The sequence below is a fragment of the Netta rufina genome, assembly GCF_964035555.1.
Source record: "Netta rufina genome assembly, chromosome: 1".
NCBI classification, from domain to species: domain Eukaryota; kingdom Metazoa; phylum Chordata; class Aves; order Anseriformes; family Anatidae; genus Netta; species Netta rufina.
The window spans coordinates 174,260,760-174,283,368 of NC_140123.1; the positions used below are offsets into that span (position 1 = coordinate 174,260,760).

General features: G+C 41.6%; 1 protein-coding gene across 2 annotated transcripts; it reads left to right on the forward strand.

Moving 5' to 3' along the window:
• Positions 1-785: 785 nt before the first annotated feature.
• SLC38A2 (solute carrier family 38 member 2) lies at positions 786-16,294 on the forward strand. Of its 2 annotated transcripts, XM_084306052.1 has the most exons (16): positions 786-1,064; positions 1,569-1,753; positions 1,969-2,050; positions 2,174-2,289; positions 5,096-5,169; positions 5,263-5,355; positions 5,549-5,630; positions 8,668-8,750; positions 9,712-9,770; positions 9,889-10,035; positions 10,484-10,563; positions 10,665-10,765; positions 11,062-11,186; positions 11,854-11,998; positions 12,134-12,231; positions 12,941-16,294. In XM_084306052.1, exons 2-16 carry the CDS (start codon positions 1,635-1,637, stop codon positions 13,037-13,039), a joined length of 1,503 nt encoding a protein of 500 aa, XP_084162178.1. In that variant the 5' UTR covers positions 786-1,064; positions 1,569-1,634; the 3' UTR covers positions 13,040-16,294. The 2 variants fall into 2 exon arrangements, with proteins under 2 accessions (XP_084162178.1, XP_084162177.1); XM_084306051.1 differs by having other exon boundaries at positions 11,854-12,231.
• Positions 16,295-22,609: the final 6,315 nt, after the last annotated feature.

A 22,609-nucleotide genomic window follows, 5' to 3' on the forward strand; every position in this document is an offset into this window, starting at 1 on the left:
CAGCGGCGGGGTCGGCGCCACCTCCCTCACAAATACCGCTGACGGCTGACTGGAGAAGGTGGGCGACCCGGCTGCGGGGCACACCGTGAGGGGTTTTGGGGCCGAAAAACGCCCCCCGAAACCCCTCGGGTCCCCTCACAGGGCCCCTCAGCGCCCCCCCGCTGCCGGGCACCCGGCGGGAAGGCGCCGCAGCGCCCCCGCCCCCGCCCCGCCTCAGCGGCCGAGAAGAGGGAGGTGGGGAGGGGAGGGGGGCGCTGAGGGGGGGGGGTGACGTCACCCGGCGGATGGGGGCGGGGCCAGCACTGCGGGGATGGAAAATTTTCGGCCCCGCCCCCCGCGGGCCGCGCGCTCTGGAACGTTCCGCGGCGCTAACGGTCGCGGCCGGGCCTCGCGCCTCACACTTCCCCCCCCCCCCACAACCCCCCCCCCTCCCGGTCCGCGCCGCCTCACGCAGCCCCCTGGGGGCCGGGAGCCCGGAGGGGCCTCGCTCCTCGTCGAGGGAGCGCCCCTGTGCGGGGCCGGCGCAGCCTGAGGCGCTCCCTGACGGGAATCCCAGCGCTCCCCTCCCCGTACCGCAAGCACCGACCCCACGGCGAGCAGCGGCCGCGCTTCGCCGCCCGCCGCCCGCACGCAGCAGGCCCCTGGGGGCCGGGCCGGGAAGGGAAGGGCCGGGCCGGGCAGGGCAGGGCAGGGCCGGGCCGGGCCGGGCGGGGGGCGGCGCGGTGCGGTGCCGGTGGACGGCCCCTCCGCGATGACGCGGCCGCATTCCTGCCTGAAGAGCGGCGGCGCCCCGCGGGGGCCGTCAGACCGGCAGCGCCGCCGCCGCACTCGCACCGCTCCGCTCCGCCCCGCCCCACGGGAAACGCTATTCCTCGCGCCGCCGGCACCTGGGGCGAGCCGTCGCCCTCCTCCCTGCCTGTATTTATTTATTTAGGGGGTTCGCCGGCCGCTCGGCCCGCCGCCGCCGCTCTTTGTAGCGAAGGATTTGGGTTTTTTTTTTGCTCGCCCGTGCGAGGAGCGCCTGGTTGCCCCGAGGAAACCTCGCCCCGGTTCCAACAACAGAGGTAAGGCGCGGTCCGGATGGGGGGTGCTGTGGCAGGGCTCAGCCTTTGTGCCGCATCGCGGGCAGGGTGAGGGACGGGAAAATATAAAATAAATAAATAAATAAAGCGAGCCCCGCAGCCTGGCGTTATCCCTCTGAAGACGGAAGGGAGGAGGGTTGGGGGGGGGGGGGCACTGTGACAATCTCCCGGCGGTGTTGCATCAGTCCCCGCTCCGGTACGCGGGGCTGGGAGGGGAGGTTGGAGGAGGGGGGGGGGGGGGGGGGGGTGAGGCGGGCGCTCCCCCAGCCCCATCCGAGGGGCCGGGGCCGGGGCCGTGCCCGCGCCGCCGCCGCCACCTTCGTGCGCGCGCCCCCGCGCCGCGCGCCCCCCGCCCCGCTCGCTGGTACTTTTCCACTCGGCGCGCGCCGCCCACGTGACGGGCCGCGGCTCCCGCTGCGGCACTGACGTCGCCCCCCCCCCCTCATCCTCCTTCCCCCCCCCCCTCCCCTCCCTCCCCTCCCGCAGGCGCGGCCGCTCCGCCGCCAAGGACAAAAGAGCGGCCGCCACCGCCGCGCACAGCCCCGCCGCGCCATGAGCAGCGCCGAGATGGGCAAGTTCAACATCTCGCCCGACGAGGACAGCAGCAGCTACAGCTCCAACAGCAACGACTTCAGCTATCCCTACCCCACCAAGCCGGCCGCTATGAAGAGGTCAGGGGGCTCCGCCGGGCACGGGGCGAGGCGTGCGGGGACGGAACGGGGCCGCAGCCGCCGCAGAGGTGTGCGGGCGGTGTGCCGTGCCCTCGGGAGGCTCTCCCCTGCGGGCGGGTGGCGCGATTTCCTCGCTTTCTAATGGAAACGGTACTCGGGAAGCGGCTGTGCGAGTTTGTCCGCGATGGTCGCTGACGGTGTGATGTTTTCTACAGCCACTACGCAGATATGGATCCGGAAAATCAGAATTTCTTGCTCGATTCCAACGCTGGAAAGAAGAAATATGAAACTCAGTATGTAAGTACCTAGTCATGACCTTTCAAAACCAGAAAAAATGCTTTCTTGCCAAATAGATGTTTGTTTTAATTCTGAAATGAGTAACGACTTTCTATTAATTATGACCTATCTCCCTTTTCTCAGCATCCGGGTACTACTTCCTTTGGAATGTCAGTATTTAATCTGAGCAATGCTATTGTGGGTAGTGGCATCCTTGGTCTTTCTTATGCCATGGCTAACACTGGAATTGCTCTTTTTGTGTAAGTATCTTTTGGTTCATCAAAAAAAAAAAAAACAACTTTCTGTTGTGTAACTGATAATGAATAAATGTTTGAAGTAAAAATTTGACCTCTACAAAATAACCTAGTCATTGCCGTAAGTGCAGGATTGCATTTTAGTATTTACGGATTGTTTTCATTGAAACAGTTGTGATACATTTGGAGGGACATGTAAAAACTAAACAACTACATTCCAAGTTATCTCATGTACAAAATGATTTACAGTGACTTTTCCGCTGCTTTCTTAGCTGTAGATTCTTCGTGAATAACTGATAGACTTCCTTTGAAAAGTACTTCATTCAAATGAAAACCAATAGAAAAATTCCTGTGGTCATTACTGGAAGTCATAATTGCACAGAAAGTATGGGATTTGGCTATAGGGAGTTAAAAGAAAAAACTAGGAGGAGGATGATTATTTTTGTCCTCTGTAAATCTGGCCTTCTCTACTCTTAAAAAATTCTGTGTCCCAGTATCAGTGATCAGGGATGGGGTGTCCTTTTCCTCCACTGACATAGTTATGCCTGTAAGGAATAATGTATGTAATGTAACGCAGAAATCTTTTTTCTTGCTGTGCTTTTACTCAATTCAGGGAACTGATTTGAACTACACCTATAAAAATCTCTGTCTCCCTGCATGTGGAATATAACCAGCGTGTCTTTATTGCTATGTCTGTATTGGCAGAACATTTCAGGTGTAAGAAAAGACTGTAGTAGCATAATTGGAAATTGCATGAGGAAACAGTTACCTACAATGCTTCTAAAATGTCCTGGGAAAGGAGATGTTTCATATATTGAAGGCAGTTTGGCTCACACAACATGCAATTTAAGTGACTGTGTGCAAATGGGAATCCTAATACTCACTTAGATGATACTAAGCAGAAGGAACAATTTGCCATGAATTAAGAATAGGGAGATACTTTACCTGTTCACACGTCAGTTTCGTGCCCTATGAAGATACTTTGTAGCAGGCATAAGATAACCAGAATAATACATGTTAAAACATCTCTGAGGAGAAAAAAAAAAAAAAAGAAATGAAGGGAGAAGGAAATATAAAGTTGGATATCTAAACAGATCTGCACATGATGGGGGGCTTCTTTTTCTGAAGAAGAATGAATGCTTAAAGCTATCAAATTAACAATTGGGTGCTGAGGTCATTTATTTACCTTTCATTTCCAGACAGTACATTGAAATCTATTTGCATTAGTGCTGATTCAAAGATAAACTAGCCTGTTACGCTTCAAGATCTGACGTACTTGGTAGGGTTCTGATGCAGGAAAGCAGAATTGTCAATCACTAATGATACTGGGGGCTTATGATGACAATGAGGGCATTACAGACATCTTTTAATAACTAGGTTACAGATTCAGATCCAGATGCAGTTGATTATGACAGTAAATTCTTAGAAGACTTCATGGAATCACTTGTCAGCGCTGTACTAAATAAACGAGTGATACGGTCCTGAAGCCAGAAACTGAGTGAGCTTCTAGATGAGTTTGCTGACTGATCTTGTCAACACTAAGCAGCTATTCAAGGTTAGGACTAAGGGATCCAGAACCTGTATTGTTTTAATTAAACGTAATTAAATGTAACCTTTTATGCATCTCACTGTACTGTTTCTAATTGATGCCTAAATTAAATCCTGGTTAAATCTGTGCCTGTCAGAAACACAGAGGTTTATTTGTGTGTGCATGCGTTGGTGTAGAATTGGCATGCTACCACAAGTTTCCTGGATCCCTTGAACAGATCTGTGAAGCTTTTTTCTTAAATGTTCTTGTTTCCATGTCTTTATACTATATTTACTAATTCCAGCAACGCTAAAAATGACACAAAAGGAAATTGACAGATTACACTGAGAGCTCTAAAAGGAGCTTCACGTTTTTTAGCAGATGTGCTGCTTCTTAAGTTTACAATAAAGTAGCGTGCTCCTATTGGTGTAAGAAAGGCCAGGGGGTTTTGAATACATTGTAGTTTTCCACAGTGTTCATAAGCTGTAAAGAAGTCCCCCCTAGTGTGCCACTCCAGTAAGTGCATTTGCTCTGGTTCACTTCAGAGATCTGAATTTTAGGTGTTTCAAAGCTGTGTTTCTACAAGTAATATATGTAAAATCTATGGAGAAGATAAACAAGCCACTATCAATTCACACAGGAAAAATAACTTTTGAGCCAATAAAGTATTTCTTTAATGTAAGCTCATATTTCCATTTAAAGACCAAGTGCACAGCTCTCAACATACATTCATTTATTCATTTTCAGTACATCCTTCCTTTTGCAGTTTAATCTTTACATTAAAAAAAAAATGTTTACATGTTTAAGCTGAAAGGCTGATTTGTTCATGACTAAGGTAGTCTTTACTTTAGCTGCAGTTTTAGTTGATGATATACTCAGGACATACTGTTTGTTGAACAAGGAAGACAGGAGAAATACAGTTTCCAATAATGATACAAAACCATTGCCATTGGTAGTTTGTTAAATAATTTATATCAAATGTATCCAACTGTATGACCTGATACTTGTCCTTGCTTATGCTACCTTATACTGAATAGATTAATTCTACACTAGAATTACTCTAAAATGTGTTCCTCTGAAATATATTTTCATATAAAATCCTTTTTAAACAAGGCATTAATTGGGCTTTCAAAATGCTATTAGCTGGCCTTAGAGTCTACAGTTTATTGCCAGATAATATTTTAAGACGATTTTTCTTTTGTTGTTTGATCTGCCTTTATTTAATAAGGTTACAATAAATCATTTATGGCTGTTACAAAGTTGCATGTTTTTTCCATCCCCCAGGATACTTCTGCTATTTGTCTCAATTGTTTCTTTGTATTCAGTGCATCTCCTTTTGAAGACTGCCAATGAAGGAGGTATGTCAAAGTACTGTTTTGCAAGCGTAGTATTTGTTTCATGCTGTATTTTGGGGAAATGCCATACCAATGGGTTGTTTTGCTTTCTTTTAGGATCTTTATTATATGAGCAATTGGGAATGAAGGCATTTGGTATGGCTGGAAAACTTGCTGCTTCTGGATCAATCACAATGCAGAACATTGGAGGTGAGGACAAGATCTTAAAATGTCTATATTGTCAATAATAATTGTTCCCTACTTATTGTGGAGACTTTTTTTCACACAACATGTGTTCATTAACTGCTTGTGTTCAAGTGAGGTTATGAAACATGTTATGTGATTCTTGCATCTTGTGACATATTCTATATTTGTAATGATCTATGATGTTATTCACCTACAGCTATGTCAAGCTACCTCTTCATAGTGAAATATGAGTTACCATTGGTCATCAAGACATTTATGAACATCGAAGAGAACACAGGGTAGGTGTTAGAACTCCTCATCAGAGAAACTATTAGGAGAAACAAATCTGGAGACTGTATATATTTTTATATGAAGACCACGTTCGGTACACCATAGCGTAGCTTCTTACTCAGACAGATACAGTAAGTTTGCCCTTCCCCTGAGTGCTCCACTTCATTTAGATCCAGCCTGTCCTTGGAAAAGGGTAGAAAAACACAGGTATTGCATCTTATTACAGAAAGCTGTTCTCTAAAGAACATCAGGTAAGTGTTAACATATGTATGCATAACATATGTATGGCAGTACATACTCATGATAAGGAAAGGTAAATGCTATTATGTGTTGTTTTTTAAATTATATTCCAACTAGTTTGCAGTTATTGTTCTGTTTTTCTCATATTAACGCTGTGGGAAGTGATTGAATGTGTAAGTTAGGTGAAGTCATGTAATAAATGTCAAAAGGGGCAGCTTTCAAAAAAGGTATGGGGACTAAACACTGAACTAAAAGAGTTCATATGCCCAAGACCAGAATCATGAACTCATGACATGAACTGAATCATGCCAGTTAGTCCTGGAGACAGTTTAACTCCCTTGTGGCTTTCCTGCTTGGCTCTTAATGAGGATGCCTTGGGGAGAGCTCATGTTACCTAACTGTACTGGTCTGAAAGTTAGATTTTGAGCTCATCATTGCTCTGGTCTTTGCATAATTTTTGAAGAGAGCAGGTTCTTTGCAGTGGTCAGTTTAGTGCACCTGACTTAGACACCTGTTTTGGGCATCTCCGATGAGTGATTTATCACATCACTTTGTATTGAGAGGGTATGTAAAAACAGCTATCTAAAACAAGACGCCTAACTTAGATGGATAGAGTTAAGTGCTATAAATCTCACTCTTCAGAGTTGTACTTCTGTGCCTTGTCCTGAAGTGTCCCAGTCTTGAGAGGGCTGAGCAGCTCAAGACTCCAACTTACACCTAAGCCTGAGTTCAGAAGGTAGGCATTTTTCTGCCTGTGTTCCCCAAGGGGTTCAAGCCATTTGGTGTTCATACAGCTTGCTGATGGATATTATCATGATGACAGTGCTAGTTTTTTGTTTTTTTGTTTTTTAATGTATTCAGATGAAGAATACAATACCTGACTTACTTAATAATGTAGATCTTACAAGTTCATTCGTGGGACAGTTCATTTCCCTCGTTTGGTTGAATCCAAGTCCTTATGTTCCACTTCTTAAGGAAGTCGGCAGTACTTACTAAAGGGGCTTGGAGACATATTTTTAACTGACCTGTCTTCAGAGAAGAATTCAAAATCAATTGTAATTCAAGAGGGAAGTTTCAGCACTGTGAGTTGCATTGCATAAATAAAGTTGCTGCTCTGCAACTGAGGCAGCAGTGTCTGAGAGATTTGTATCTACAGTGTTTTCTTGTTGGCTGATACTAGGTAGCTGTACACTGATTTAAAGTAAATTTTTTTCTCAGTGCTGTAGCAACTGTGGACCCCATTTAACTGACTCTCTCCATGCATTGCTTAGGAGAGGCTGGGAATTGGCATCCATTGGCATGGATTCCACTCTGGCAGCCTGGTGCCTTAAATGTAAGCACTTACCTGTTTAAATGTCCCAAAATAATGCTTACTGTAGAAGAAAATGTTCTGGAATTCTGCAACAACATTACAAAGACTATCTCCATTTTTACAGTTTGTTCTGCAATTTTTAAAGTACTCAGCTGTATTTTGAAGCTGTGCAGTCCCATTCTTCAGTCCTCAGTACTGAAAAACTGTTAAGTCCTTGGTTTGAAAGTCCCAATGCTTTGTTGTACATACACTGTAACAGTGTGCACATTCTTATGACTTGCAAATGCCATGAGTCTGCTCTGATTTCTTTTAAATTTACCTGTTACATTTAAAATAAGAGAGGAGAAATAAGAGCTTACCACGTTAACGTCCTACACATCTGAACTTTGTAAAATACATTTTTTACATTCAGCTGTCCCAGGTAAAGCTGGGGAAAGAATAAAATCATTTTTTTACTTGCTACATATATCCAGAGCAAGTCTGTTAAAGTTATTCCGTATTTCAACTAGCATATGGGCTTATAATAGGCTTATAACGCAGCTGTTGAGTTTGAATGGACAAATTTCCAACTGGGTTATTAAATTTTGTTTAAATAATACACAATTTTGAAATATATTCTGTATACATTATCTAACAGTATTTAAAGTATTAATGTTTGGAAATAAATGCTTAGTGTTACTTGAATTACTTAAAGAATATGGGATATTCCTGTAGGATCATATAAAGGAAGCAATTGCTCTGCCACGATAAACTATTCAAGATCAGTTTTCCTGTTAGTTCAGTGAAACTGCATTATATTTACAGAGATTGTTTTCCCATATTTCAAAGGAAGATGGTCACCTTCTAGCTCTCTAAAATGTCTGATCAAAAATAGCTTTTGATTTTTATGGAATAAAGGGCAAAACCAATATGAAGGAAAAAACTTCTAAGTTTCTTACCATAGTTTCCCTACTGGAAGGGACTAAACATGCTTCCAGTAGAATCCCACTGCTTTTTTGGTATTTTTCAGTCAGTGGGCTTGAGCTACTGCCTTAACTCCAGCCCTCATCTGTTTTTCTGTAATTCCCGCAGGGTACCCAACAGAATTTTATTGGCATTAAAGTGGATTATTACCTTGCTGGGGCCCTGCTATATTCTAATACATCTGGAGAGTTGGGAATCAACATTTAAGCAAATTACTGTTCTTCATGGTTTATCCCACTTGACTTTCCTTCTGGTCAGTCATTTACTTTCGTCTTCTGACTTCCAGATGCATATTAATTTTGGAAAAGGACACTAAAGGAAAGGCACAACATAGGTTTGGGGTGAGATAGGAAGGTATTGTAGTGCTCTAGGTCCATATAGTAAGTTGAATGCTAATCCCTTGTGATATCAGATAGTGCATTTATGTAAATAGCAGCCACGTGTTGTAGGAAAAGATAAGTGTGAAGACTAACCAGCAAATGTATTTTTTTCAATGCTTCAGTTACTTACAAATACTCTTTTTCCTACAGAGAATGGTATCTTAATGGCGACTATTTAGTGCTGCTGGTGTCTGTCATCCTCATTCTTCCTCTGTCGTTACTGAAAAATTTAGGTAAGCAGTAGAGTACAATTGAATTAAAAATGCATTGAAAACACTGTGAGGAAATGGCTAATGGGATGTTTGAGTCTTGGAGTGCTGTGTGAATTGACAGTGTCTCTAAGCTTGTCTCATCTGACTACTCAGTCTTTAGGTAATTGCTCTCAACCTGCTTTAAAAAAAAAAAAAAAAGGTCAAGATGAGTGCCTCTAAGGCAACAGATGTGTCTGTGGAATACAAAAGGACAATAAATAGGAAAGCTCTAGAACACAGATCAGCAGTACTTTGTGTTTTAATCACAAAGTTTGACCTATCTTGGTCAGCTGTGAAATAGTATAGTAGTGTTACTACCCATCCTGTAACAAAAGAATAGGAATGCTAGCCCTGGGCAGTTAAATTGTCTTACCAGTGTAGACGGAAGTCACCTTTTTCATTCTAGTTCCCAAGCAGTAGTAGAATATTTGTACCAGATGCCTTACGTGAAGTGTCTGTAATTCAGTGATATATGTGTGTAACTTAGATAACACACTATTTGTTCAAATAATCCTGTACTGGAACCTTAATAACTTTAGAAAGCAATTCACATTAAGACTTCCAGTTATTAATTCCTACAAGTTAAATGAATTAATACAAACAGAATGGAAGGCAAACTTGTTGCGAAGGGTATTCCACTAGAATTAATCCTGCAGTCACATTTAGTATATAATAATGAAAAATAACATTTTTTACTTAAAAAAAAAAAAAAAAAGAGAGAGAGAGAGATAAAGTTCACCAGCACAAACTCACTTTGAGAACTTCCAGAGAAGAGATTAATTGCAAAGTTGATATATATATATATATATTTTTTTTTTTTTTTTAACACAATGCAAGGAAAATGGCAATCCAAGGAAATAACTTTCAGAAAATACTGTCTTAATTTTATTATGGCATGAATATTGTGTCTTAGACTTTGTTTTTTTATCTTTCTTGATTACAGGATATTTGGGCTATACCAGTGGTTTTTCCTTACTTTGCATGGTCTTCTTCCTGATTGTTGTAAGTATAATTTTGTAGACTTCCAACTGCGTTTTGAAGTGGAATTAAACAGAGTTTCTGAAAAGTTTCACATACTGCATTAGCCAAAGTAACAATAAATGCATTACTTTATTTCTAGGTAATATGGAAGATGTTTCAGATTCCTTGCCCTATGGGCAGTGACATAGTGAACGTGACATTAATAAATGCGACACTGGCACCTTCGGTACATGAAAACATAAGTGATGATGCCTGCAAGCCAAAATACTTCATCTTCAACTCACAGGTAACTGACTGAAAATCAGATTCTGTGTTGACAATCACTGAAAGAAACTATATACACAAGGGAAGAAGGACCTAATTTATTCAAGCCTTGACTCTGACATATAAACTCAATTACAGTGATGAATCTTGACACATGGGAAAGAAGTATGTATAATAGCCAATATAAAGATCAGGCTATGATGAGTTGCAGAAATAATTCTAAACACAAATCTATTCAGTTGAGTGAGATTTGAGAGTATTTGGTATCTCAGGGTCTGAGTTTAAGAAAACAACCATAAAATTGCTGTTTCACTTTTGCCAAAGTTTCAGTTACAAAGAATAGCTAGTCTTTATGAAAAAAAAAAAAATGAAAGAGAGAACCTAAGTCAAAACTGGAAATTTGTGGAATTTTTAACTGTATTTCTAATGTCTGCTTATTTAATAAAAAAATACATATTTGTGTTTTCCAGACTGTCTATGCTGTCCCAATCCTAACATTCTCTTTCGTCTGCCATCCTGCAATTCTTCCCATCTATGAAGAACTGAAAGGGTAAATGCTAGATATGATCCCATTATTTTACTGCATAAACAAAGTAGTGTAAACTGTCATCCTCTCATTGCTAACAGTATTTCTTTTTCTCCTTCTTACAGCCGAAGCCGTAAAAGGATGATGAATGTGTCCTACGTATCTTTTTTTGCCATGTTCCTCATGTATTTATTGGCTGCTCTCTTTGGATATCTAACATTTTATGGTAAATATTGCCATCTCTGCTTTCTTTTACATAATTAATGCACTGCAAAACCACAGTATTATTTTTAAGGTAGAGCAAGTTAGTTTTAACTTTGGGTTCCAAATACGCTGTATTTTTTTTAATATTTCTGTAAGTCTGCACCCAAAAGTAGATCGGTAGTAGAACTATGCCTAAGGCACGGGATTAAAATTGGATTAAAACAGATTCATTGCCTCCAAGTTATCTCTGCATAAAATTGGAGACATACTGGAGAAGTGTGTTAACTACATCTAATTAAAATTCCATTTTCTTTTTAGGAAATGTTGAATCAGAACTGCTTCATACATACTCTGCTTATCTGGGTCCTGATGTTCTTCTTCTTATTGTGCGTCTCGCTGTACTTATGGCTGTAACCCTTACCGTACCTGTAGTTATTTTCCCAGTAAGTGATTCTTTTAGTCTTACTACCATTTTTTCATCTGTCCTGCTACGGTAATTTGTTGATTTGGCAACTTCAATTTATTAATTTCTAGAATTTTTCTCTAACATGGGGAAAAAAAAAAGAAAGTTTATTCTAATAAGCTTGTTGAAATGTCTCTATGCTGTTAAATGAAATAACTAAATAGCCAACATTTACAAAGCAGTAGATACAAAGACACAGCTATATTGTTTTCCTGATCTGATTTAATTGTTGGTGGTGGTACAGATTGCTACTTTCTAAAAGAATCTATGTTATCGTCTTATGATGTCATGTTACGTTATCAGCTTACAGAAATCAGTATGTTTTTGTAAGTACATTTTTAATAGGAATTCTGGCCACTTAAGTGTATATTGTTGAGCAGCATCCTTATATTTAAAGGGAAAAAAAAAGGATTTTTGTTACTAAAAAAAGAGGTTTTTCCTTGGGACTTTTTTCAGTCTATTACTGTCTGTTGTTAAAATCTAGGTAACTGAAAGCAGACTTAAAATAGATTTTACTTTCAGTTCTTTTAACTTTAAAATCTGAAGTTTTCAGGAAAACGCTAAAATATTCAAATCCAGGTTACTCCCCTGACTTTGACAATGAAAATTAATGTCTTTTTTTATTACATTTTTCTTCTCATTAAAAGATCCGCAGTTCCATTACCCAGCTACTGTGGGCAGGGAAAGAGTTCAGCTGGTGGCGTCACTGTTCTATTACAATTGTTCTTCTGGCATTTACCAACGTGCTTGTTATCTTCGTCCCTACTATTCGAGACATCTTTGGATTCATTGGTAAGCATTTTCATATCAGTTCAGGCAGTTCCTTAAGTCTTGGAAAATGCAGTTACAATCTAATTAAATTATACTTACCTCTTCACTTACATTTATCTGTTCACAAAATTTTATTTTTGTGCTTTGTAAACACAGGTGCATCTGCAGCTGCCATGCTGATCTTTATTCTGCCTTCTGCCTTCTATATCAAACTAGTGAAGAAGGAACCAATGAAGTCAGTGCAAAAGATTGGGGTATGTATAGACAAACACGGGATGGTTACACTTGCTTTTACTAATGCAGAGCAAGAACTTTAGTTTCCTTCTTCATGACTTTGAAATCCTAGTAAAGGAGGAAGTCAATGAATGTCATTTTAATTAACATGTAGAAGTTATATAGGTACTCAGAACTGAGGAGAGAGCCATCACAAGGCTCAATTCATTTCAGTGGCTTTTTTTTCTTTTAATCTCATCTCAGTGATAGTGCTAAATTTAGTTCATTCTGCTGCTGATGAGAACCAGCTTTCAACAGTTGCTATCCAAAAAAGCCTCGTGGTTCTCCCTTTAAATTTTCTTTCAAGACTTACTCATCTAATTTACCTCATGACAGTTTACCGCCACCTATGATTTGGGTCTTCCTGACTGACTGGTGTTGGTGCTTTTACTGATCTCAGACTTACTGGCTTAACAGTCAAGTCAGTGCAGAGTGGCACAGCCTGACTGCTATCAGCAGAGCTACATTAATTTCCCTCTGTTGAGGGTGAGGTCTGCTCTACTGGAGAAAAAAAAAAAAGGTATTATTTGAAAAAAGACCCCAGTTACAAGACAGATGTCCATCTCCTTATTGTTTACTGTGATAGTTGATCCTTCCCCCATGAGCAGCAGCATTTGTGCTTTATATGAGCATGACTTATAGATACACTAGCAAAAACTGATAACGCTTCTTTATGTTTTCTCTTTTCAGGCTGCGTTATTCTTTCTAAGTGGTATAGTTGTGATGACTGGGTGTATGACGCTGATTATTCTAGATTGGACCCATAGTGATGTATCTGATGGCCATTAACTGTCCTGGTCTAATACTCGCTACTCCACTTCAAATGCCAGTGTTCACTCAGATACCTACTGAGAATGAAAATGAGCTATTCAGCTTCCTTTAAAATGCAGATTCTTTGTTGATGGTTCTTCAGATTGTAGAATACCTGAACTCTGCCTTTAAGAAACTATTCTGCATGATGGAAATGGATATTGACATCAAATCACGAGTGTCTGGCTGAAGGAAGTGACAACTTTATTCCATTCCAGAGAATGGACAGAACTCTCTGTAGACTTTTATCAAGCCATGTTTGGCTTTTGTCATTGTTACTTGGATATTTTGTTATTTTACTTGAATGTGCCTAATGGAACCATTTGATGTGAGAAGTGACTCTTAATTTACAGCAGAGTGTTTAAATAACCAATGAGAGAGAGAAAGAGAAACACTATTATTTTTTGTACCAAAAATTCTTATGGACCTCAAAAGCACTATTTTGACTTTAAGAAACTTTTTTTTTTTTTTCTAAAAAGCATGAGAGAATATCATAGAAGAACTCAAAAGTATTTAATCAGTGTCCTAAATTAAATCTAGTTTGTCTTTCTGTAGAGGCATAACTAGAAGAAAATTTATTTTAAAAATATTTCTGATGACCAAAACAGAAGATGAACCAATTTAAGTTAAAATCCTCCAATTTTAAATGCTTCCCATAAAATTCAATAGATCTGCAGTATAGTGAAAATAATCCTCACAGTCCTATTTCACTATACTTAAACTACAGTTATCTTCATTTCCAAAAATGGTGTGGAAACCCAAATTTTCAAGCTTTAAAAAATAATGACCCTTTAGAACAGGTATGTTTGAGGAAAACATACTTAATGTAGAACTCAAAAAGATGGTGTTGACATTTCCCTTCTTGAGGTACTTAATAGTGCAATTGGGTAAGACAGGGTTTGGGGTTTTTTGCTTTTTTATTGTTTGTTTTTTGTTTGTTTTCTGTTGTAGATATAAACTAAATGGCACTGAAGCGTATCATGCCATTGATATAAAACTCCCTCCTGGAGTTCTGTTTATTAATAAGGTCCACTGTCAGTTGTAGCAATGTTTGTTGTTGGGTTTTTTTTCTGTCCAATCTTGAAACACTCAGTAGGAAAAGAAAAAGGTCCTAATGTAGTTTACTAGTTGTATAATATTCCAAAACTGTACAGTATTTCTCAAATTACTTATCCATTATTGGATTTTGAATTACTTGACTATTCTGTTTCTGAGTCAAATCCACAAAATAACTGCACCAGTGTTTCATGCTTGGTACAAACTCTCTTCACAAACACAACTGGGATTCCTCTTCCAATTTATACTGTATAGTAGTACTAAAGATAACCTCATAGACTGGATAGTCATCTCATCCTTGTTTGCTTCAGAAATAGGTAAGTTTCTTACGAGCCCTAGCTAGCTAGCTGATGAAACAGGTGCTGTATGATTGTGATAGCTGTTTTGTTTCTAGTGCATGTTTAATCTCTCACTCTTATCCCAGGTTGAAGAGAAATAACACTCGTGTAACAGCGTACTTGGCTTATAAGAGGTTCTCAAACACAACAATATTGGGTACAAAAGCCTAGATAGAGATTATTAATGAAATAATCATGGCAATGTGGTCAGCTGTCTTCATTTAACTTAATGTTTTAGAAATCCAACTTAGTGTTCTGCTCGGTATTTATGTCAGAGGGAACAAGTAGGGGCCTGTATTCCATTGGTTAGACAGTGCCCAAGACTTTTTGCTCTTGTAGAATCAATCAGGAACAAATCTAAATCATGGTCATTGTTTGACAGATAACATCAAGCTCTGCCCAGCCATTTAAAATCTATGAAAAAAACCTGCAGGTATTTTGTATCGATACTTCTGCATGGCTATAAGTAGTGGTCGCTAAGTCTGTAACGTAAAACTGTAACGAGAAGTTAGATTCCTTTTGTGTTGTTTGTATCATTAGTTCAGTGGTACTCAACTGACAATTAACGATCCTGGAGTCAGCATTGACTAAAGCTCCTTAGGTACTTCTCTGCCTCAGGTACTTGACATCCATGGCTAACTATCCCATGATACCTGATCACTGTATAGGAGTGCTGAGCATGCACCTCAGTACTTTGGCAGCTTTTTTCTTTCTCTCCACAAATGTAGAACGGTGGAAGAGATTTAAAATGTTGTCTACCTTTGAGCAATTTGTAGCACATAAGGGATGAAACACTTCCCTTGCCAGTATTTAAGAAGAAAAAAAAAAAAAGTGAAAAATAGCCTCCTTTCTTTCAGTAGCCATAGGAGAGGAGGTGGAAATAAGAAGTCACTCCATAGACAGAGGAGAAAAAATTTTGTGGTGACACCTCATAATGTTGCATGATACATGTCACTTAATTCTCCTAGTGTAGCAATTTCTAGATTTTTGCATTGTGGTGTCCTTTGACTGGCTCTCTACCTGCAACAGTTGAGTTCCACTTGGCTGGGTTGATTTCGAATGTATGGTTTTCTTGAAACTTGTCTGTTTAAAGTCACGTACATAACAAACCACCTGAAAGAGCAGCTTCAGTATTAAACCACTGTTTTGTCACCTCAGTTAGACATTACCGTCTTCCATGATATTTCAGTCATAAGTGTAACATTATTTATAAAACATTAATCCATTAAGCCTAAGCCTATTTTTCAGTATTTATGATAGTCTATGTACATAACTTGTATGTGTGTATATACTGTAAGTATGATGTATATAATGTAGGTTTGGGATTCGGGATTTATGTATATATTCCTCTCTCATTACTAAATATTACATCATTTCAATGAGTTGTTCATGTTGTACATCTGTGTAACAACTGTCAAAAGAAAGGTCCTTTTACAACATGGAATACCTACAAAAATGGAGGTAACGTGTTAACACCTGAGGTGTGTAGGAAACACTACGGTTGTATTTATTACAAATGTATATGTTGCAGTAAACACAGGCGTCACTTGGGTCCATAAAAAGCGTAGTTCAGGTTCGTGTATGCTTTTCCTGTAAAATCTACCATGGATGTTACAATCTCCTGAATGCAGTAATTTAACAACTTTTACGATCTAACAGCTCTGTTAGGCCGTCGGCTTCAGGCATCCTACGGTACATCCGTGTACATATGTGAATATCCACTGTATTGTTAGAAGCCAACAGTCTAATGGCACTTGTTGGCAAAGAGCGCAACACAGTTTCAATGAAACATTGTATGTTTGTTTTAACTGAATTAAATAAATAAACATAATCTTAAACAGTGTTGTGGTGGTTCTTGGGGGGGGAGGCATGGGGAGGTTTTTCTGTAAAGCTGGTATTGAAGTGCACCTATAATTTCATGCATGTTTAATAGATTTACGAGCACTTTTTAGGACGGGAGTGGGGGGAATTATATCCAATGAAATCTACAACTTATAAAACTGCCAAAGTAACCAGAACAAGTCTGAACATCGGAGAAAATGAGAGATGAAATTCAGCAAGAAAGCCCTGTTATGTCAGTCTTTGCAGCACAGGCACAAATATCTGCAGACAAGACTTGTTCTATTACGTCTTGTATAAGCATAATAAATGAGCCTTGCCAAAATCTTGTTCCGTTTTCCTGCAGATTACTCTCTAGGAGAATGACCGTAATTCTGTTAAAAAAAAAAAAAAAAATCAAAAGGGGGGCTTCTGTGTGTTTTGAATTATATCTTATGGCTAAGATACATGTGTAACATACCAATTTTTTAATTGTCCAGAAATTTGCATCAATTTGTATGAATCTTCATCTTTCCTAAGTATTAAGAATGACCTTTGAAAGAAGAATAGGGAGGTTTTATTCACAATGCTCAGACTTGGGAATTTCCAGAGTCCTCTGCAGGTGAGAGGCAGCATCTTCACATTCTCCTGGCTCCCCTCACCTTTTGGTCTTCCTTCCCCTCCATCCTTGCCCAGCAGCTCTGCCCCAAGGCCGTGCCTACTCTCCTCGCCTCCAAATGTTCGTGCAGTGCCTAGATCCTGTCAGATGGTGCCCAAAGGCCCCCATTACTTAGCTTGTGTTCCTGTTACAGAGCAGCCTCGCTCCCTTCTAATAAGCATGCCTGGGCTTCTCTTCTAGAGAAAACAAGCAGAGGGGCAGTGTATGTCCAGGTTTTGGTGCTGGAAGGAGCCCAGATGCCATGAGGGACCCCCAGTCCTGTCCTCCCAGGCGTTTGGACGTGCCCTCACACCTCCAGTGCAGAAGTGTCCAGTGCCTGTTTCCCCAGCCTCACATCACGGTTTCAGTTCCTCGGATGTGACAGCCTAAACCCCACCTCCTCTCAAGTCCATTCCCTTCCCCATCCCATTCTTGCTTCTGTCCTCACACACCCGGTTTGGGCTGCCATAAGGCGGCTCATGTCAGCTCCGTCGCTCTCACTTTTTGCCCAGTCCCAGCCTGCTCCCTGGTCACACCACCTCCAGCTCTTCCATGAGCTGCCTCCTCTCATCATCCACTGCCTGCCCGACCACCTGCCACAGCCCAGCTCCCACCTTTCCCAGGCACAGCGAGAAGTCCTGTCCGTTGTCCCAGTCTCTTGTACTGGAAAGTGCCAGGACGAATATCTGAAGCTAGATAAAACTTAAAAGAACAGAAATACGTTCTAGTAAGAGAACTGTCAGGTAATATCTGTACTAGGTGGCATCATCAACTGAGCTCGACAATGTTATTTAAATTATGTGATATTTTTTATTTTACATATATTAATTTTTTTAAGGTTTTCCAGTTGCAAAACATAAATTGATAGATAATATATGTTGGATAGGTACCAACGATACCATAAACATTCATTATGGGTCTCGGAAATGAAGTGTAGGTTCTGTAACTCTCCTCTTGGTGACCCTTACATTTTCTTCATGTCCTCTGCAAAGAGCTCAGACTGCAGCCAAACAAAGGGGAGCAGAGCAAAGTGATGTGCAGTGTCTATCCCCAAATGCTTTGGAGTCATTGGGCTTCTCATCCACTTGGACCCACCTGGAAAGCCAACAAGAGGTCAAATGGGAAAGAGAAGCCCACGAGTCCCTCTTGTAGCAAACCAGACAAAAACTCACACCTACACTATTTTTCTCCATCCTAGAAAGGTCCGTGATTTGCCCAGTTCCTACTGCCCATTGCATGTTTTGAAGCCTGTGCTCACTCTGCTAGTTGGCCTTCCACCTCTGGTTCTTCTGCAAGAGCATTCATTTCGTGTACACCATACTGCACCTCCATGGCTCCATCAGACCTTAAACAGCCAATTTCAACCCCAAATCCACTATAAGGCAGAAAGGCAGCAGCCTCTCCTTTTCCCAGAAGCCAGCCCCAAATTCTGCAATAAGCTCTTCTGAACGAGCAAGGAAAGCCCAGTCCGTGTCACCAGCTGGATGACACCAGCATATGAACTGTGTTTCCAAACCAAGTCTGTCATTTAACATAAAACAAATGTTATTCCTCACTGCTACAGATTTCCAGCCATTATGGCAGGTCAAACACAGCACTTCCCTATTCCTGCACTTAACAGAGCTGGTTTCCATCTTGTGGTTAAATTTCTCAACCCATTTAAACAATCCCTATCTTGGATCAACATGCTGCTTATCTCCGGGTCCCAGTGGAGAAGTCTTATGACGGTTATTATGTCTGAGTGTGGCTAACTGCTAGCACATCCATCCATCCTCCCCTGCAAATTTCAGCTTGGCAGGCAGCAGCGTTCTTCTTCTCTTCTGCTTTTTCCAGCAGCGGCTTGACCAGAGCTAAACCTCTGGAGTATTTTCTTTCTCACTTGTGTATGTGGGAAAGTGTGGGAAAGAATCACTTCCCCTCTTTGTCATCCAGAAAGTCTGAAGTAGGGTAAAACCCTTCTGAAAACTGTCCCTTTTAGCAAAAGGCATCGACAACTCCTTTGGTAACTAATTTACCTTTCAATTTTTATAAATACAGAGGAAATAAACAGAATCTGAAATGCTTTTATGGGTGATTTTGTTTCTGTCCATTCTGCTGTTCCCTGACTAAGCAGCATTGCTGTGTGCCACCAGACCTTTCCCTTGCCCATGACACGGGTGCTGTCCCCATCCGTGGGCCATGAGTTATTGCCCACGGTCAAACAGCACACAGATAAAGCTAGAGGCGTCCTTCTGCAAGATCATTCCTGGTTTCATTTCTTTTTCTCTTCAGGCTAATACTCCGTGGCTTTCACTTCTCCCCTCCACCACAGCCATCCAAAAACTTTCAGTTTTCATACTCATATGAGGTTTTGCAGACTTCTCAGGACTTCTTTTTCCAATAAGAAAAGCCTTTACTTTCCATTTGCTACGTAGTTTCCCGTGTAAAGATCCCAGAGGCTGCAAAGAATTCATTTCCAAGAGGAAGTAAATATGCCCTTTTCACCCAGCCTAGCAAACATTGCCAGATAGCTTTACAATGGGATTTTATAAAACTACACAAAAGGGGGAATTTTTGCATGATTCAGTGATAAATATTGCAGTGTCAGGTCAGCCAGTGTGACAACCAACAAGAGAGGTGTCCGAGAGAAAAACGGGGATGTTTGCCATCAAAGGGGGAGCAGCCAGGCGATGGGGCAGGGTGGTCCCAGCCTCAGGACCCCCACACCAGAGCTGTGCCCCTAGGTGGGAGCTGCCACCACCAGCAGCTGTATCCCAAGGTGATCCCACCGAGATTTGTTGGCTTCTCTGTCTTCTCTTAGAGGGAGCAGGGGCAATGTGGAAGTAGTCCTGAAGGAGGTACGTATAACAGAATGTGGGAAGCACTCAACACCAGCCAGCCCAGCCCACAAAGCCGCTTAATTAATAAATTTTCATTTAAAGAATCATTTAAAATTATTTTGAAATCATGTGAAAAAAGGGCAGGAGAAAATGGTAGATGCTGACAGCCTCCAAGAGAAGCCTGAGTCATTACTTAACTCCCGTTCCTTAGTGCCCACAGGACTATCTTCTATCCCACCGGCACATTAACATAAGCAATAAAATAAATCACCATAAGCCAGAGCCCTTTCCTGCTGACAGAGCAAATACTGGCATCTAAGTGTTTGGTGAAATGAAGGAGACAGCCTGTCTGAAGAGCATGGAGGGCCAGATCTCACGTGCACATGGTTCCTCCTCCTTCTTTCAGATGTGCATTGAACACACAGCCAGGTGTATGTCACTCCCCAGAAAACCCTTCTCTGCCGTCCTGGAAAGTTTTTGCAGTGATGAGCTTTGATGCTACAGATGTAAGAGGTAAAACTGACTTGCTTTGCAGGAAAATGCTCAGCCTGACCCCCGGCCCCAAGGGACCTACTCAACACCAAACCATGCCAAGACTGTCCTGCACTCTTCCACGCAGTCTGAATCACTGGGACCATGTAAGAATTTCAACGCCACAAACAAGACTCCAACCTTGAGTCAGTAACTTCACCTTCTGAAAATAAACTAGTGGGAAATGGTAGATTTGATGCGATTTTCCAGGATGCAGACAGGAAGGGACACAGGCGAATACTTCCTTCCAGCCAAGAGATTGATGAGAGGTATTCACATCTGAAGGGAGGAATTTGCTTGACTCATAGAAAATATCTTTGTTCTTGGGGACTGAAAAACAGCTTTTGTGGAACAAAATGGATGGTCTGAGCCATCACTGCATCTCGAGAAAGAATAGCTTTGTCTACTGAAGAAACTAACAAGGGGAAGAAGTATTTTAATGGTGTGAGAGGGTGGTTTGGGGGTTTTGTGTTGTTTTTCTTTCCTTTTTTCTTATAGATGGCTTTACAAAAGCAGAGGACTGGTGAAATGTTTTTTGTTTTTTTTTTTTTGTTGTTGTTGTTGTTGTTGTTGTTTTTTAAGAGTACAGCAACAGTAATTGAACAATGTTTAGGTTTTGAATGATTAGTTTGGGTTATGATACTTCTTGTAAAGCTGTTCACTTATGTAGAAGAGACAGAAATGGATAAATCTTTTGCTCTGGAGACATTTTAGTCTCAGCATTAGCAATCTCATGCAACACCGGTACTAGCAGTCACACCTCAACCCCAGCTCACTCTTCTTAAGCCTAAAGTGAAGCTAACAAGGGTTAGCTGAGGCAACAACAGAGGCAGAGACACAAATCCCCTCCAGCAGCCCATGAAGGCATTCACTCCTCTTTAATTGACCTTTCTAAGCAGAAGGGTGGCTGGAGCATTAATTAAAATGATCTCCAAGTCTGAATGTAGAGCCACGACAGTTGAAGGGTTGCCTTTTTGCAGAAACATGAATATCTGTACACCATGCACGACGACTGAGCCTCCGAGGATGGTGTGGGGAGCAGTGCCCCAGCCCAGGTGGCTGCCAGGACCTGAGCCTAGAATAAGTTATTTCTGTACTCAAGTACATGGAATAAATTCAAAAGCCAAAAGCAAGAAAACAGAACTCAAATTCTGCACCGCAATGAGCCAGCGACCCAGGTGCTTGCAGGGGGAGAAGCCCTGCGGCACAGGAAGTGTTACCCCACTCCCAGGCCTACTGCTTATTCCTAATCCTATTAGAAATTGTGTCTGGATCATTACCAAAACTATTCTTGTGATATTTTCCAATTCAAGACCAGAATGCCTGTGTGTGCCTTACAGCAATGTGCCTGGCACACGGGACACAGCTTCCACAGGGCCAATAAGGCCTGCTGTGGAAAAACTTGCGGTGTTTCTGGGACACATTTACCAGGTGTTTGGTCTTGGAACTCACCTTTTTTTTTTTTTTTTCAGTTTTGTGATCTCTTAGAAACATTCAGACACATTACCCAACCAAGGGGCTTCTCAGAGCTGCCCCGTGGCAGTAAATGGTTTGATGCACAGATATGGTTTGATAGATATAGGTTTACAGATATAGGTACCACAGATATAGGTTTGATGCACAAATGGTTTGATGCTCAGATAACAGACCTGAAGGCACCTGAAGACAGGTACGGGCGGTCACTCGTGGATGGACATCAGGACCCCATCAACGTGCCTGTGCTGAAGCTGTGGGGCTGCCTGTGGGGCTCCCAGTCAGATTTTGGGGTTTCCACACTGCCTGGGGAAGCAGCCAGGGCAGCACTTCCCCCAGCTCAGCATGCAGGGCAATGAAACCAAGAGCATCCACTGGAGGTGACGCAGCACAGAGCTGCATTTGTGTCTCCTTCCCATGGGCTGATCGCAGGCTAGTCTCGTAGAGAATTAGGACAACTCTTGTCTGATGTTATTAAGCAGAATGATTATGGAAAAAACAACCACTCCCTTTGAATCCACTTTCATTCTCCCTCTTGTTGCCAGCATTTTTTGTTCTGCTGTGATATAAGGTCTTTTAACATTATTTTGTGTCTGCTAAGTTTCCTGTGTGGGAAGCACCATCCTGATGCACTGTATTAATCCTTAAAGAAGATCAAATGAAAAAAAATAAAGATAAAAAATCAAAATTTCAGAGTTACTAGAATCCTCTTGAGGATGATTTTCTTGTTTTCCATTTCCTGTCAGAATTTGATTTTGCAAATGAAGCTGACATATGCGAACCCTGCTCACATCCTGTTCTTCACTTTATACTTAGATTTGCAAGCATGATTTAGATTTAGTTTGGGATTATCAGG

Excerpts from the sequence above, each read along its gene's own strand:
- SLC38A2 (XM_084306051.1), top strand. The coding sequence starts at position 1,635 with ATGAGCAGCGCCGAGATGGGCAAGTTCAACATCTCGCCCGACGAGGAC. Across the intron at positions 5,356-5,548 it reads CACAATGCAGAACATTGGAG|CTATGTCAAGCTACCTCTTC; the intron begins GTGAGGACAAGA and ends ATTCACCTACAG. Across the intron at positions 10,766-11,061 it reads TGGATATCTAACATTTTATG|GAAATGTTGAATCAGAACTG; the intron begins GTAAATATTGCC and ends TTTTCTTTTTAG.